The following is a 17,679-nucleotide window of genomic DNA, read 5'->3' on the forward strand; positions in this document are numbered from 1 at the left end:
ATGGAATTATGTAATGGAAATGACTAGAAACACGTTTGATCCAGTGTTCTTAGGTTTCTTAGTTCTCACTTATAAAATATCTACTTCAGGCAATTTAGCAACTCTTTGTTAACCCTGCCTTGATTGTCTAATTATTTCACAGACGTGGATGAACTGGGTGTCGATTGGCTTCAGTATAGCTCTCTTCTTTATTGTGGCACTGTGCTACAATGCTTCCTGCCCAGCCTGTTTCTCTCCCTCCAATCCTTATTGGACCATGCAGAGGCTGCTGGGAGAACCTATATTCTACCTGCTGTGTGTTGTCACACCTATTGCCGCACTTCTTCCCAGGTATCTATAACCGTTATTAAACCCTGTTGGAAGTATTTTATTTAAATGAAGTTAATTGAACCAAACATTTTTTGCACACCAATTTATATATTTGCATTCAAATGAGGAATATTTATGCCAATATATTTCTATAAGTTGAATTTGGTCCAGTAATGTTTTGCAGTTTAGTTCAAAGTGCTTTAGAATTTAGAATTAGAATTAGAAAACACTTTCCTATTAATTTAGTGTTGTATATTATATTATATATAGTTAATAATTAAGTTGATAATTAAATAATTTAAAAAAACTAAATTAAAGGAGATATTTATAAAATATTTTTAAATAAATGTTTCACATTTTTAAAAAATGAAAATTAAATGTTAAAAATGTGAAATTGTTGAAATATTAAAATCTCATTTGTGTATATACAAACCCGATTCCAAAAAAGTTGGGACACTGCACAAATTGTGAGTAAAAAAGGAATGGAATAATTTACAAATCTCATAAACTTATATTTTATTCACAATAGAATACAGATAACATAATGTTGAAAGTGAGACATTTTGAAATGTCATGCCAAATTTTGGCTCATTTTGGATTTCATGAGAGCTACACATTCCAAAAAAGTTGGGACAGGTAGCAATAAGAGGCCGGAAAAGTTAAATGTACATATAAGAAACAGCTGGAGGACCAGTTTGCAACTTATTAGGTCAACTGGCAACATGATTGGGTATAAAAAGAGCCTCTCAGAGTGGCAGTGTCTCTCAGAAGTAAAGATGGGCAGAGGATCACCAATTCCCCCAATGCTGCGCCGAAAAATAGTGGAGCAATATCAGAAAGGAGTTTCTCAGAGAAAAATTGCAAAGAGTTTGAAGTTATCATCATCTACAGTGCATAATATCATCCAAATATTAAGAGAATCTGGAACAATCTCCGTGCGTAAGGGTCAAGGCCGGAAAACCATACTGGATGCCCGTGATCTTCAGGCCCTTAGACGACACTGCATCACATACAGGAATGCTACTGTAATGGAAATCACAACATGGGCTCAGGAATACTTCCAGAAAACATTGTCGGTGAACACAATCCACCGTGCCATTCGCCATTGCCAGATAAAACTCTATAGGTCAAAAAAAGAAGCCATATCTAAACATGATCCAGAAGCGCAGGCGTTTTCTCTGGGCCAAGGCTCATTTAAAATGGACTGTGGCAAAGTGGAAAACTGTTCTGTGGTCAGACGAATCAAATTTTGAAGTTCTTTTCAGAAAACTGGGACACCATGTCATCTGGAATAAGGGGACAAGGACAACCCAAGATGTTATCAGCGCTCAGTTCAGAAGCCTGCATCTCTGATGGTATGGGGTTGCATGAGTGCACCATCAATGCTGAAAGGTATATCCAAGTTCTAGAACAACATATGCTCCCATCCAGACGTCGTCTCTTTCAGGGAAGACCTTGCATTTTCCAACATGACAATGCCAGACCACATACTGCATCGATTACAACATCATGGCTCCGTAGAAGAAGGATCTGGGTAGTGAAATGGCCAGCCTGCAGTCCAGATCTTTCACCCATAGAAAACATTTGACGCATCATAAAGAGGAAGATGCGACAAAGAAGACCTAAGACAGTTGAACAACTAGAAGCCTGTATTAGACAAGAATGGGACAACATTCCTATTCCTAAACTTGAGCAACTTGTCTCCTCAGTCCCCAGACGTTTATAAAAAGAAGAGGGGATGCCACACAGTGGTAAACATGGCCTTGTCCCAACTTTTTTCAGATGTGTTGATGCCATGAAATTTTAAATCAACTTATTTTTCCCTTAAAAATTATAAATTTTCTCAGTTTAAACATTTGATATGTCATCTATGTTGTATTCTCAATAAAATATTGAAAATTTGAAACTTCCACATCATTGCACTCTGTTTTTTATTCACAATTTGTACAGGGTCCCAACTTTTTTGATATATATATTATATGTATGTATGTGTATATATATATATATATATATATATATATATATATATATATATATATATATATATATATATATATATATATATATATATATATATATATATATATATATATATATATATGTATATATATGGTATATATATATATATGTGTGTGTGTCATTAAAACAATGTTATTTTTGTGCTTTCTAAGACGCAAATCATATTGTTGGGGCTGGTGTCTGCTGCCAGTGGCCATGTAACTGCAGTGCTCATGGGTCATGGGAGTTTTAGTTTTTACTGACTCTTTGTTGTTTTCATGTCTCAGATACTTTTATAGAGCTTGTCAGGGAAATCTATTCCCAAACCCTGTCCACGTGGGAAGACAACTGGACAAACTGCCAATGGACATGCGCAGGATCTTCCTGAGTCAGATGAAGCTGGGCTCCCTCGGGTCACTGTTTCCCCCCCGTGCCCCATTTTTCCCTCTCTGCAGGCCCCTTCAGAAGGACTACAGGCCCAGGGTAAAGCAAGCCCACATGAGTAGCACCAAACAGAAGGAGAAAGCTATATCCAGCCCCATCCCATCAAAGAGCATGGAGATGCGGGACACACCTTTAAGCTCAAAAAACTCTGAAAACCATATCACACTCAACTTGAGAATGCAGGGAAAAGTTCAGTCCTGCAGACAGGGCTCAGATGGCCCTCTATCGGAGAACTTACACTGCGTGAAGGAACCTTCGTGTCCCGCTGCAGGCACTCTGCCGTACACCAAAGACACTCCAGCCTCCAGGACTATTTTGGATAGCACAGGCTTGGAGGTCCCGCTGAGCCCGACAGACCTCTGTCAGGTCGAGTTGCTCACCTCCACTCCCTTGCTTCCTCAAACAGAGACTATGCACCTCATGACACCACCCAGCTTTTTTTTGGGGCAAAAGCTGGAAGACGAGGACCATTCAAACCAAAAGTCTCTACTGAAACAGGCCGGGGATGTGGATCACAACCAGTCAACTTGCTGCCTACAAGAACATTCACTCAAAACAACATTTCTATGATGCTTTCTACCTGTTACGCTTATTCAAATTTGCACGTTAGCTTTAAGAAATATTATATATTCAATATTATTTTATGAAGATATAGGTTGGTACTACATATATATATATTTTTAGATGTATAAAGGTTAGATTTTTTTTTTTTTTTTTTTTTTTTGGAGAGCGAGTGGCCAGCATATGCAAACTGGATGGTCTTATGATTAATGACTGAATTTTTATTTTGTTTTTTAAAAACATCTCAAAAGTGGAGGAGGTTTGTATCTCAAAGCAGAGGCAGTCCAGAGACATCCCTTTATCTGTTTATTTGAACCTGGATGTTTAACCTGGGCGCACTTTAAAAACCTTTCTGTCCTACCATTAGACACTGCTGATAGCACTACATTCCCATCCCAGAACGAAAAAATTATGGTACCCTTCAGTGTCATTAGCTAGAGGAATTTTGGTAACTCTTTACAAAAAGTGTACATGAGAAGTCCTGATCGAATAAAGGCATGAACTAATCAAGAACTAATAATTTTAGACAGGAGTCACTAAAAACTGCTTTTACATCATCAAAGAATGTGAAGTGGCAAAACCTGCTCTGACTTTTATTAAAGATGCATGATTTTAACGCCTGAGTAACATTTGCTTCACGTACACATCTTTAGTTTCATTAAGAACATTATTGTATCATTTAAATGAATAATCCCATTTAAAATCTAATTAAGGTTTTTTTGCTACTTCAAATTCTTTGTCATACAGCCAATCTAATGCATTAACTATCAAACATGTAGTTAAAGTGGCCATTATTCACATGACTCCCTCTGATTCCAGTCATATCTCATTCTAGCTCTTAATTGGTTCTTAACTAGTCTGTGAGTACATTCCCCATTAGTTCAAGTATTAGTACATGATTTATGTACCCTATTTGTAAAGTATTAGTGGAATTCCTTAAATACTCCTTGAAGTGTTGTGTTTGTTGTTAGGTCCCCTGATGACTTTAGTGCTGAGCAAGAGATGCACTCTACATTTGTTGATGCTGTCCAAAGGACTATGCATGACACTTAGACAAGCTCTTAGACACCTACCAGATGTTAAAATGTCAGTATCTCACACCAACATCATTACTGACTTACTAGGGTCAAGTATTATCGTGTAAAAGAAAACTGTCCTCTGGCGCAGTTGAGCTTTGCACGCATATACAGATGGTGCTTATGGCAGGTTCCAGCTCAAGTATCTGTCTTTTTCTTTACTTTTTGCTGCTGCTTTTGTTTCTACACGCATTCCTGCAGGATAGGATTTCACTTTTGCTTTTTTATATATAGTTCTATTCATTCAGTCATAGTGCAGAGTGCTTAAGGAAATAGAGGCCGATGCATCAAGCTGATTTGACAGTTAAGGATCCTGGGAGGTGGCCTGATTCAGTACATGTGCGAACAGAAAGGCCACTTTACGCTATTTGTTTTAGGCCTTTTTTTAAAGACCTGATCTGTTGAGATTATATATATGCTGCATCTGCTATTTGCTATGATTGTATTTTTCTACTGTTTACTCTATACATGATCCTTGACCAAAGATGCAAGAAGCACATGACCGCTGGAGCATTTGTACTGTAACCGCTTGCTCAGGCTGATCACTTTATTGATTAGCAATTTAACTGGCTCAGGGCGGGCTACTCTGTTATTAAAGGTATATTTCAGGCAAAATGACACCTTTTTTTTATTATTGTTTACTCACTCTTGTGTCATTCCAAATCTCTTTGAATTTCCTCTGTTTGACACAAAATAACTTTTTTTCCCATGCAGTGAAAGTCAATGGGGTCTAATACAATTTGGACCCTATTGAGTTTCATTGCATGGACAAAAAATAGTTTTTTGGTATTCCACAGAAGAAAGTAAGTCATATTCGTTTGGAATGTCATTGAGGGTGAGTACACAATAATAGAAATATCATTTTTGGCTGAACTATCTCTTTAAGTGTCTTTTTGCCCTCACCGCTCAAGTTTCTATTCCCAAACCATGACAGGAATCATGTTTTGTATGCAATAGTGTTTTGCTCGCCCTCAGGAACGCCAGCATGCGTTCTGGAAAACATTCCATTTTGATCAGTCTGTTCTAAGGGAATTAACGGACTGACTTTGTGACTTATTGTTTTAAAGCTGTAATATGTGTAATGAACGGTTCTGACGAGCACATGGGTGGTTATCCGTTTGTTCCGTAAGAGAATATTCCACAATTCCGCAAATGTCAGGGGTGTGGCGTATTATAGAGTCCCTTAGAGAGATGCTAAAATAGTTTTTATGAGATGATTTGTCATGCTGTGCTCGCATAACCTCAAGGCCTCGCCAATCTGTTCATTCGGGATCTCATTTGGGCAGTCGCTATCAAAACCGCTGATTTATGAACAGCCTACCAGGAGGATTATGAGATATTTTGTGTTCATTACACAACAAATGGTGTGAACAGAATGTGCTCAGACCAAAAATACAGGGGTGTTACATTAGAAAGCATCTCAATTGTAGTTTCCTGTCATTCATAAACACAAAAACTCATGTTTTTTGAGGTGTATCTAGAGGCTGATGCAGTATTAAGCTGGGTGTGAGGGGGGAAAAATTGACTGGTTCTCTCTGTATGTGTATGTGGATACTACAGTAAAACCCTAAAGAAGCTAATATAAAGCACACAAGTACTTTGTCCATTCAGTTTTTCTTCTGCACAGCTCAGGTTCAGCGTTTGCCGCTTTGAGCAATATTTTCGTTTCATTGAAAGTGTAATGTTTATAGCATCCGAAATTATTTTATTTTCGTAGTTTGATAAAGGCAATGTTTGTATGTGCCGAAGTGCTTTAGTATACACAAGAAAACCGTTTTATACAATGTGGAATATATGTTATGTGCCTTAACACTGGAGAACGCATATGTAGACGGCAATACATACAGTGACTTTTATATATGTGCAGTATATGTAAAGGTATTTGGAGTTATATTAATAAATGAGGTTTAAGAAAACAAAATCCTTTTGGTTTTTAACAGATTGAAGAGATCATGCTGTATTTTTTTCCATGCTATTTTTGTTTGATTTTAGATTGGAATGTGCCAGTACTTGGATCCCAGGTTTCAGGTCTGTCAAGTTCTTGGCCAAGCATCACATGCTGCAATAGAATCCATTCACAGCTGCATTCCAGAGCCTTTCTTTAACTTCAGGGCAGATCACCAGCAGGAATTCCGTCCTTCAGAGTTTGTCATAGCACACATGTAATAGTTGGGAGGACTTTTTGATACCCAGCATGACTTTTATCACTGTCACTGCCATGACTGTTCCTGGCTTATTGTACTGTAATTGCTGTTTGTTATGGTCACACAAAGGTTCAGTTTGTTCTCACTGTAGACTCACTACGTTGCCAGCCCTTCATGAAAACACCTGTTTCAAGTGCTTCTCTAACATTTTGGAGGGGTTTGTTCAATTGTTCAATCGTTCTGTGTTTGTTTCCTGACCAAGAATAACTCTTTATGTCATAAAACTGAAATAAATTGTAAGAAAATGTTTCTTGGGCTCTCATTCTCTTGTTCGGTTTTCTTACTGAACACTTTAACAGTACTGTTTTGGAGCCTGTGTGTGAGGAAAATGCAGTATTGTTTAGTATTGTTGCAATACTATTGTAGTTTTTGATTAATGTTTTTCATTTCCTTTTTCAATGTAAAAATAAATCCATAAAATAACAGAAAAGGTACTGGCAGCTCATTACACACAACATTATCCATTAATTTTACAGACATTTCTCTTAACTCTAAAACACAATGCAATGAAGTGTAAAATTCAAAATACTGGTAAAAAAAAAAAAAATACGGAAAAATCCCTTTAAATTATACAGTATATTGTGCCCTATTTTTTAGAGTGTAATTTTAGTTACAGTTTTAACTATATAATTGTGTTTTTATTAGTTTTTTTTTAAATATCTAAAAATAACTAATACATAGTTTTTATTATTTTTTGTTACAGTTTTTGTTATTTTAATACATCACACACTAGTGAATAGTAAACAAAATGAGAAATGCTGTCCTGGTAACTAGATTAAAAAACAAATTAATTTACTTCATTTTAATTAACAAAATATATGATTTTTATTATATAATTTAATAATCTATGGTTTTAGTTGACTATAATGACCCTGGGAATAAGCCAAATTTAGGTCATTATTCACAGATTTATTATTCTCATGATGAGACTCATTGACATTTGTTGCATTTTGATGCACATCTGATCATGTTAATTGATCATTTTTGCACTCACAGTCTTGGTACCCATTGTTTTCTGTTTTATCACTCAGAAATAAAGGTACAAAAGCTGTCACTGGGGCGGTACCTTTTCAAAAGGTACATATTTGTACCTTAAGGGTCCATTTTGGTACCTTAAAGGTACATATTAGTACTTAAAGTGTACATATTAGAACCCAGTAGGTACAAAAGTGTACCTTTTGAAAAGGTACCACCCCAGTGACAGCTTTTGTACCTTTATTCTGTAAAATAAGTCATATGGGTTTGGAACAAGTGAGTAAAACTGCGTTGGGTGAGCCAATTCCTCTCAGCCCTGAATTGCACAAAACACCTCAGAGACTCTTGTTTTATTGTTTGTTTTTTCACTGGTATTCCAGCACATTGTAATTGCTCCCTCACAATAGGATCTGCAGGAGGGCTATTGCACGTGACCGCTGAGTGGATGCGTTCACCCCAGGGAACAGCTGGAGACATTTCCCTTGGGAATGATATACACAACTAGCAGTGGCTGGAAGCACTAAAGTGCTTGGTCACCCAAAGGCCTGATGGCATTTAGTGATTTTATTTTATTTTTTTTAATGCTTTTTATGGTGTTAGACAATGGCTGAGTTATGACACTTGATGTTCACCCAGCTTATCAAGGCTTGATAGACAACACCCAATATATCTCGTTTTTTTTTTTTCTTATCACACTTAGATATTTGTAGAATTAGCCACACCTACATCCAAGCCGTTTGTGGTTTGTTTGTTTGTTTGTTTGTTTATGTTTTTTTGTTTGTTTGATTTTTTTTTTAGTTTGTGTTTTATTTTAAAGTTTGGTTTGTTTTTTGTTTTGTTGTTTGTTTGTTTGTTTGTTTGTTTGTTTGTTTTTGTAGTTTGTTTATGGTTCAGTTTTTGCTTTAGTTTGTGTTTTGTTTTTAGTTTGGTTTGTTTTTGGTTTATTTGGGTTTATTTTTGTGTTTTTGTGTTGTGTAAATGTCAAACGTTTATCAAATTTTGGTTGCTTGATTAATTTTTTTAAAAAAATGTTCATTTTAATACATGGTTTTAATTTTTTTTGTGCTTTGGACAAAATGAAATGAGTTAAGTGGAATGAACATAAGGTGTGTTTGAATTTGCTCACTTATAATTAATTAGACATAAATAAAACATTAGTAAGCAAATTCTATTTTTTTTATGTTTACAATGGCCTGAGCATTTGTCCAAAACAACCTGATTTTTATTCTCTGTTTTTTGCTGAACCAACATTTCTCTCATGACTCAAGATATGTATTTACATGGGAGAAAACTCTATACAGTTTTATCCTAAGCAGGACTTGGCAACGCCTTCAGAGCTGAAGATGGAAGATGGTGATATCTGGCCCAGAGTTGCTCTTGCTTTTCGTTGGGTGGTACGTTTAGCTTCTGTGGTCCCTCTTCAGGAGTAAGGAAAGTGGTTATTAATAAATTTCCTTTAAAGCACAAAGCAGTGAAGGTTGTGCTGATGCTGCCATACAGAGCTTCCCTCCAGACAAGGAGATAATAGTCTTCCTTTACTTGCTAACGTGGTCTCTTTTCAGAGGTTAGCACAGCACACTAGAGATCTTACCTCTGTCTTTTCCTTCATTCTCTCTTGTGCACTGTCTGTTGGTGGTGATGAAGTTTGTTTTGCTTTGCACCACTATTATTTGTCCCTCAGAGACCAGCCATCACGTAGTTTGTCATAAACAGCCACTAAACTCTTAAGCAAGGGTAAAGTACAGTCGGCTGATTATTATTGCAAAATAAACCCCAAAAGACAGATCAGCAACCTGAGGTGAAGCACAGGTGTCTTTTATTGTCCTAAAAGGGTTTATTTTGCAATAATGACTTGCTAGCTTACTGTTACAATTTTTTTATAATTACTTACCAAACAAGGTAACACTTTATAATAACTTTAATTAATAAATCATTAACAAACGTTATATAATGCTTAATAGGATTCTTAACGCATGTCCAATTGTTGAATAAAGTTATTTTTGTTTTCTTTGCACACAAAAAGTATTGTAGATTCATAAAAATACGGTTGAACCACTGATGTCACATGGACTATTTTAATGATGTCCTTACTATCTTTCTGGGCCTTCATTTTATCATTTGTGTTGCTGCAGGATCAGAAAGCTCTCAGATTTCATTAGAAATATCTTAATTTGTATTCTGAAGATGAACGAGGGTCTTCTAGGTTTGGAACTTCATGAAGGCAGGGGTGCCGCTAGGGTTTCTGGGCCCCTGGACAGCATATCCACTCGGGCCCACACTTTCCAGGGGTGTTTTCCCCGCTGTACAAATCGTGTTCTGCATTCCCCTCTGGAAATCACGTTCCGGGGGGGGTCCCCCTTGGTAAAAATTGCGATTGTATTTCCCTCGGTAGAAATCGCATTTCCCCCTCAGGGGGGCCCCCTCCATCGTCGGGACCTTAGAGTCATCCTAACCATCCTAAAGTTGCTAGTACTTTTCATTAGACTATTAGCTTCTGTAACATAATTTGGGTAAAGGGTGGTAAGTTAAGTTTAGCTAAATGCTTGTTAAAGATATAACACGGCAATGAAAAGGAGATAGATGTTGCAGTTTTTCTGTTCCGGAGGTAACTGAGGGTTTGCTGTGAAATGAGGTTTAAATGCAATGTGATTTATTATTCATCACTTTTACAGGTGTGAATCTTCAATTCCTTATGCAGCCTTGTAAAACAAGGTACTGCGCAGTGTCTTCTTCACAGAATACGCTGCAGTGTAGACCAGACCTTCTTGCATTTATCTCATGGCCTGCTACTCCAGACTAGTTACTGTGCTGCACTGCATTGTAACTCAAGGGTGTGAGAGTCCCCAAAGAATTGCCTTGAAACGTGGCAGTGAGTATGTTTTAAGCTTAAAATGAGATTGCAATTAGACAAATGAGACAGGACACCCGCTGAGTGACAGCCTGCCTCCGGTATGTGGAAGGAAAGGTCTTATTAAGATCATGACACACGCTGACACTCTCCTAATTGCCTCTTTGTCCCTCACCACACTCTCTCTAACTGTAACTGTGGCACATTTCCAAAATTCACTTAATGATCAGAAGAGCTGTTAATATTTTCTAAGCCCATTTGGCAACCTTCATTAACACTCCTCTGCCGTACCCCACCCCTGGGGGTGGAGCATGATGGGCAGGCTCATGAATATTCATTAGATGCATGCAGGGACATTTGGCTCTTTAGTGTTTAATGTGCATCCTGCATCTGGGAGGTCAATGCATCAGGTTGTGTGATGGGTGATGGACATTCTCAGTAAATAATACATGAACGTAGTATTTGAAAGGGTTGTTCTGAAAGATCATAAATCAAATCCCTGTTAGACTTATGTACAGCAAGGATTAGTCCTCATTGCAGTTCATTCTTATCAAGAACTGAGAATTTGGAATTGTGATCTGGGCATTGCTAACTGATTGAGAAACTAATTTATATTTTTGCAAATTACTCAGGAACTATACTGATTATAATGCAAAAGAATTCTCTGAATCAATCCAATAAATCAACAAAAATTACTGCCAAAGTTGGTAAATTAAATTATGGATCATCATGAAGGTTTGTGTGCAGGCTCTCCTCCTCAATTTATATACCAAATTTAGTCAGAATTAGCCATATGGTGGCGCTATAATAAGTGAATCTATGGTTTGTGTAAAGGAACTACACAGACTTTTTTAAATCTAAAAATTGCATGTTATTGGACTGTTATTGTATCTACAGCATTTGTTTTGCCACAACTGGCAAAACTGCACATTTTCTGCACTTTTCTACTTGGACCCTGCTGCTTGTATGTGTTTTTATCAAATATTTATTATTTTGTAAAACTGTGCTGAACAGACACATGACATTCATAACAAACTGAATGGCTCATGCTGTTTGAATCAATGTTTTCAAGGACAGACCATGCACTTACAGCATATACAATGGACCATCATATTTTGCTGGCAGTTTAACTCCAGGTTAGCATCTGCTTTTTTTTTCTCCCCTCCCATGAGTTGTTTTGTTGTTTTACTAAATCCTGCATTTGCTTGCTTACTTTACAACACATAGCTCATGAAAATAACCAAACAAGTTGTAACAATCTATTAATGCCTGATTTTAGAAATATGGGAAATTTTGTTTAAAACTATTTGTCCATTTTTGTCATGCTTTCCCAAATTTATTTTATTTTATATTTTATTTTATATTATTTTATTTATTTTCTATATATTTTTTTAATTATTTTATTTTATTTTGCAATTACAAAAGCTATACAAGTACCAGCACTCACATTACAAAGCTATGCAATATAGTTACTATGTAAGAATATATAAGCAAAAAAAAAATGTAATTATACCTAATAATGTTTTTTTTTTCCTTCTGTTCTCTCTGTGTTAAAAGAAAAGAAATACAAAGTCAGTTTTAAAGGAGCATAAAACTTAAAAGTAGACACTGAGTAAAGGAATGTTGGCTTTATAATGCATCAGTGAGATTACAGAGACTCCCAGTGTTCATCTGAGTGATAGCAGAAACACCAGCGTTCTGCAGTTTGATGAAATATGCAAAGGCATCTCTTCACTCTTCATGCACACTGCATTCAACTATACTCTGTATATCTATTCATTTTGTTCACTATAAATTCAGTTGCGGTCATAGATCACAGCAGCGGCCAGCAGTAATTCATCTGTATGTGATTTAATATACCATGCTGTTAGTCTGCTTCTTTTTTGATGGAGATATCTGTCTTTGAGAATGTGTATGAGCTGCAGCTCACATCAGGGTTCAGCAGTCCCCACTTCTGTAATATATAACTCAAATCTTATGATTTCTGTCTTTGATTTAAAGTCTACAGCCTTTCAGCCACAAATACAAATGACAGCGGCCTAAACCAAATGGTGCGGTGAATGTACAACTCCATTTCCAATTCAATACAATCAGAATAATGACACTCTCAAGGCCACATGGGAACTGCATACATCAGCGTAGAGTAGGTATGTTCTCCTCAGTGTGCTTACATGAGATGATAAACAAAATTCAGACTGAAATACATTAGATGAATATAAATTATCAATGGTGCTGGTACAGTCTGGATTCACAAATGTATTTTTGCACAAGTATCTAGCTCAATATCTGTGAATCTTTGTTTTTTTTCTGTTGACATTCACAGTTTATCTAGCTCTAAAACATATATAGGTGCATCTCAAAAAATTAGAATATACGGAAAAAGTTCTTTTTTTGTAACATTTAAAAAAGTCAAAATTTCATATATTCTAGATTCATTACATGTAAAGTAAAACATTTCAAAAGTTTTTTTGTTTTAATTTTGATGATTAGAGCTACAGCTCATGAAAGTCAAAAATCCATTATTTCAAAACATTAGAATATTTCCTAAGATCAAAAAAAAAAAAAGGATTTGCTAAACAGAAAAGTTCAAGTTCTTTAAAGTATGTTCATTTATGCACTCAATACTTGGTCGGGGCTCCTTTATCACAAACTCCAGCATCAGAGGTGTGGCATGAAGCGATCAGCCTGTGGCACTGCTGAGAGCTCGTCTGTATTGTTGAATCGACTGTTCCTCATCTTTCTCTTGAAAATATCCCATAGAGTCCACATGGGTTCAGGTCAGACATGTTGGCTGGCCAATCAAGCACAGTAATATCATGGTCAGCAAACCACTTGGAAGTGGTTTTGGCACTGTGTGCAGGTGCTAAAGTCCTGCTGGAAAAGGAAATCAGCATCTCCATAAAGCTTGTCAGCAGATGGAAGCATAAAGTGCTCCAAAATCTCCTGGTAGACACAGCTGCATTGACATTGGAGTTGATAAAACACAATAGACCAACACCAGCAAATCATCACTGACTTCGGAAGCTTCACACTGGACTTCAAGCAGCTTGGATTCTGTGCCTCTCCAGTCTTCCTCCAGACTCAGACCTTGATTTCCAAATGAAATGCAAAATTTACTTTTATCTGAAAAGAGGACTTTGGACCACTGAGCAACAGTCCAGTTCTTTTTTTCCTTAACCCAGGTAAGATGCTTCTGACGTTGTTTCTGTTTCAGAAGTGGCTTGGTAGCCCTTTTCCTGAAGACGTCTGAGCGTGGTGACTCCAGCTTCAGTCCATTCCTTGTGAAGCTTCAGTCCGTGTTTCAGTGATTGTCTTCTGGACCATTGCCAAGTCAGCAGTCTTCCCCATTATTGTGGTTTCAAAAAACAAGAGATGCCCAGAATTGAGACTGTAGGGATGGTCATTTAATGACACTCAAATGTAAATATTCTAATATTTTGAGATACTAGATTTCAGACTTTCATGAGCTGTAAGCTCTAATCATCAAAATAAAAAAAAAACTTTTGAAATCTTTTACTTTAATGAATGTAATGAATCTAGAATATATGAAAGTTTCACTTTTTGAAATAAGTTAAAAAAAAAAAAAAAAAGAACTAGATGCTTTTTAGATGCACCTAGATGTTGGTGAAATGCCAGTGTATAAAACCACGTAAATAATTTTGCTAAAGATCAGCCTTTAATTCTTAATTAATGTGTACATACTATTAATTAACCATATGTTTTTCCAAAATCACAGTGCCAATGCCCAACTATGATAGCGAGCTTTGCCACCAAATGTAATTACAAAAAACCAAAACAAAAACTAAAAATTTTGACGCTTGATTTTACTAAATTAAAATTTATGAAAATATGAAAATGTATAAAAATTAAGGAATAATGTGCAGCAAAACAAGACTTTAAATTGAGATTGGGCATTCATAAATTGCATTCATTTTTATGTTAATTGTTCACATATTCCCCAGTGATTCATCTTGTGTTAATCTTTTTTTCATTTGATAGCAGGCATCCTGAAATATAATTAAACGCATTAGTTTTACCTCATTTCTCCTTGCCTAGAGGACAGCTTAAGTAAAAATTGTCACTACTTCTCCCTTATATTAACACAGACAAGGGACACATAAAGAATCAACACTTTTCCTTCTCACTCAGCTGATTACAACAACAGTATCATTCTGCCTTTGAAAAAGGTCTTGTGCTGATCTTAGCAAAGTTGTTTGCCCATTAGGCCTTTGAGAAAGTGACTTTGATGGCTTCCGTCCAAGATTAAAATGAATTGTTAAGACAGAGAGGCTCAGGGGCTGGCTGATTGATGAGTGGTTCTTCGTCAGTGCCATTTAACCAGATTCTAAAGCTGATGAGAAGGAAAGCACTGAGCGATGAGCTATCATGTGCACGCTAAAGACTGCTTCTCGCTGCTTCTGCTTGAACAATGTCAACTATAGCCATTCATTAATCTTATTAGACGATTATTAGAACTCTTGAGTCTCCTCTTACCTTCGTAGACACAAAGAGAAGGAAGGAGACATGAGTTAACTGCTTCTGTTTTGAGGTTTCAGCAGAGGAAGAGAGGACAGATGTTGCTTAAAGTGTTCATCCATAATTTGTCATGTTCAGGTATCAAATGTCAATTAAGCCATGCTGAGAACACTATAAAGTACCTTTTAGTATCTTGCCAAATGAATTATGATGATGTCTACAAGTATATCTGTTCTGAGACTGGATAAAATGGCTTTCGCTGCAATCACTCAAGCTGATGCTTTCTCTTAAGAAGAAGCAGTTACCACCAAAGCAGGAATATTTACTTACGGTTTCCTCTGGAAGACTAAATCCATTTAAATACAGCAAAAACACTAAGTGAGTTAAAACAGTAAACCTGAAGTGATGTCTTTGCTGTCAAAACAGAGACAAGAAACCTTTGTTGTTAATGCGTGCTTGCTTTAATAGTTGTTGGAGGCCAATAAATAAAACTCTGCCACACTTCACTGCCTTAATGTCGATCTGACATTGAAATTTTGCTTGTTTTTTGCTCATTGTGAAAATGTGAATTGTGGGGGGGAAAAAAACAGCAAGTTGGTAATGAAATGTTGAAATTATCTCTGTAGATTTTACAATGCCACAAGACTTCAAGAACAGCTGGACTTAAAAAATTAAAAAATTGGTGTAGAAACAATTTGAACTCATAAATTGCTAGTAAATTAAAAAAAAACTATAAATAAGCAGCAAAACATTGAATTTAAATTTTGAAGCAGAAAGACATATTTCAATAATCTTTGTTTTATTTACAACTTAAAAAAAAAACACTTTTCACAGTGTAGAATCAAGTAGTTAATCAGTTTATCTGTAGAAGCGAGGCGGTACATTTTAATTCGGATGTCAGACTGTAAAGAAAATGCAGTAATATTCTCCAGCACCCTTTCTCTCCACTCTTTATCATTTCAAAATGATTTCCGAGTCCAGCGATAGCAGCTAGCATTACTCCTAATGCTGCAGTTTATCACCCTGTTAAACAGGCCTGCTGAAAAGGTCACGAGGAGCGAGGCGCTGAGGGGACAGCTATATGACAAATATAACTGGACCTTCTTGCTCTTCCAAAGGTCAACGGAAACATATTCCTTATGAATTTTAAACATGGCGGGAGAGGAAGATTGAGTCCCAAGGGTACTTTATAGAGCGGTCAGTGGGAGTGGGATGTATAATATATAAAAATTATATTACATATGATTATTTCAACATTATTTATATTAATATAAAATGTATATTATACGTTTGGATATTATATTATATTATATTATATTATATTATATTATATTATATTATATTATATTATATTATATTATATTATATTATATTTTGGGGATAGAGGTATCCAGAATTTGTGTATGTTAGCATGTTCTGAATAGAATCTAAAAATATAATATAATATAATATAATATAATATAATATAATATAATATAATATAATATAATATAACAGTATGTTTTTTATCTGAAAATGTATTTTTTTATCTTTTTATTTCTGTGTATTTGGTTTTGCAGATTACTTAAATACAGTAATATGTGACAAATGCACTGTTCTGTTTCCCAACAGAAGACATAGTTTGACATATTGATGGTTAAATCTGAACTGTTACCACACAGTTTTCTTCATTTGCTCGGCCATCACACTTGCTGCAAATCCAGTTTGTTCTCAGTCTTTTTATGTGCGTGACTCAAGGGTACAGGTTGAAAGATTGATGCTATTTGCACACATAGAGAGGTAAAGGAGAGAACCCCTCAGACACTGAGAATTCACTTACTGTTTGTTTATTGGTTTGTGGGAGCTATAATGTCTCTTTCTCCTTGAAATGAAATCATTCAAGGTATGTGGCCATTCATTCCATGATGTCCTTTAAGATTATGTGACTTTTTTCTCCACAGCAACAGAATTTTCCCCCAGCATTCCATTTTGTTATGAATTACTTGAAAAATCTAATTCAACAACGCATAGCAGAGTCGTGAATTTTTTTAGACCTCGGGTATTTGAAAAGGGTAATTTTTCTTCAGTGTGGAGATAAACCATTCTGTTGAGATTGTTTTTCAATAAGGTCTTTGTATGTATACTTAAGAACACATGAGTCTGGTTTAAAATAAATATTTTAAATGATTGTGATCCTGCATTTCCAAACCCACAAATCAGTGCGTTCAACAACTCCATCAGCTATATATTTCTCAAATCTTTAGTACAGACATCTCATGCTAGTTTCATGCATATTTTGTGAACATATGCAGAATTTGCATGTTAAAAAATATGAATAGTTTTGTCTTCTTGTTTTCAATAGAATTGCTGCACGACAGCTGCACACTTTAGATTAGTTCAGTCTTTCCATCTAATAATGTTTCAGCAGATTTGTACGAGTGGTGTGGGATCTCAAACCGTGTTGACTCCAGGCTAAACAGCTGTCTATATTCATGAGATCCTCATTCTCCACAGCTGCATCATTATAAACAGTCACCTTTTCCATTATTCAAGCCCACAAGAGCTTCTTCTGAATTTACAGGATGTCTCTTGTCTCTTTCAGAAGAAAATTGTGCTTTTCTTGCAGGTCTGTGAGATAAGCAAACCACACAGTGGGATGCATGTGTAATCTAACGCATGATGTTCACGCATTTTACAGTGATGAAAAGCTTGGAATAAGATTCAGATGTTCAAAGATCTAACAAACAAATTTCCCATGTTGCACTGTAGCAGTGCTGACTCTAAAATATTCCCAGTCACTGCTGTCATA

At 36.0% G+C, this 17,679-nt stretch overlaps 1 protein-coding gene across 2 annotated transcripts in view; it reads left to right on the forward strand.

Moving 5' to 3' along the window:
* Positions 1–6,841, forward strand: part of LOC109075785 (phospholipid-transporting ATPase VA-like) — a 47,643-nt gene extending 40,802 nt beyond the window's left edge. The window contains exons 20-21 of one of the 2 annotated variants that reach the window (XM_042726145.1): positions 143–330; positions 2,595–6,841. In XM_042726145.1, the coding sequence (XP_042582079.1) occupies positions 143–330; positions 2,595–3,321 (915 nt within the window). In that variant the 3' untranslated portion in view covers positions 3,322–6,841. The remainder of the gene's footprint in view (positions 1–142; positions 331–2,594) is intronic. The other variant, XM_042726146.1, reaches the window with a different exon arrangement.
* Positions 6,842–17,679: the final 10,838 nt, after the last annotated feature.

This window comes from Cyprinus carpio, chromosome B6, assembly GCF_018340385.1.
Source record: "Cyprinus carpio isolate SPL01 chromosome B6, ASM1834038v1, whole genome shotgun sequence".
Taxonomy (NCBI): Eukaryota; Metazoa; Chordata; class Actinopteri; order Cypriniformes; family Cyprinidae; genus Cyprinus; species Cyprinus carpio.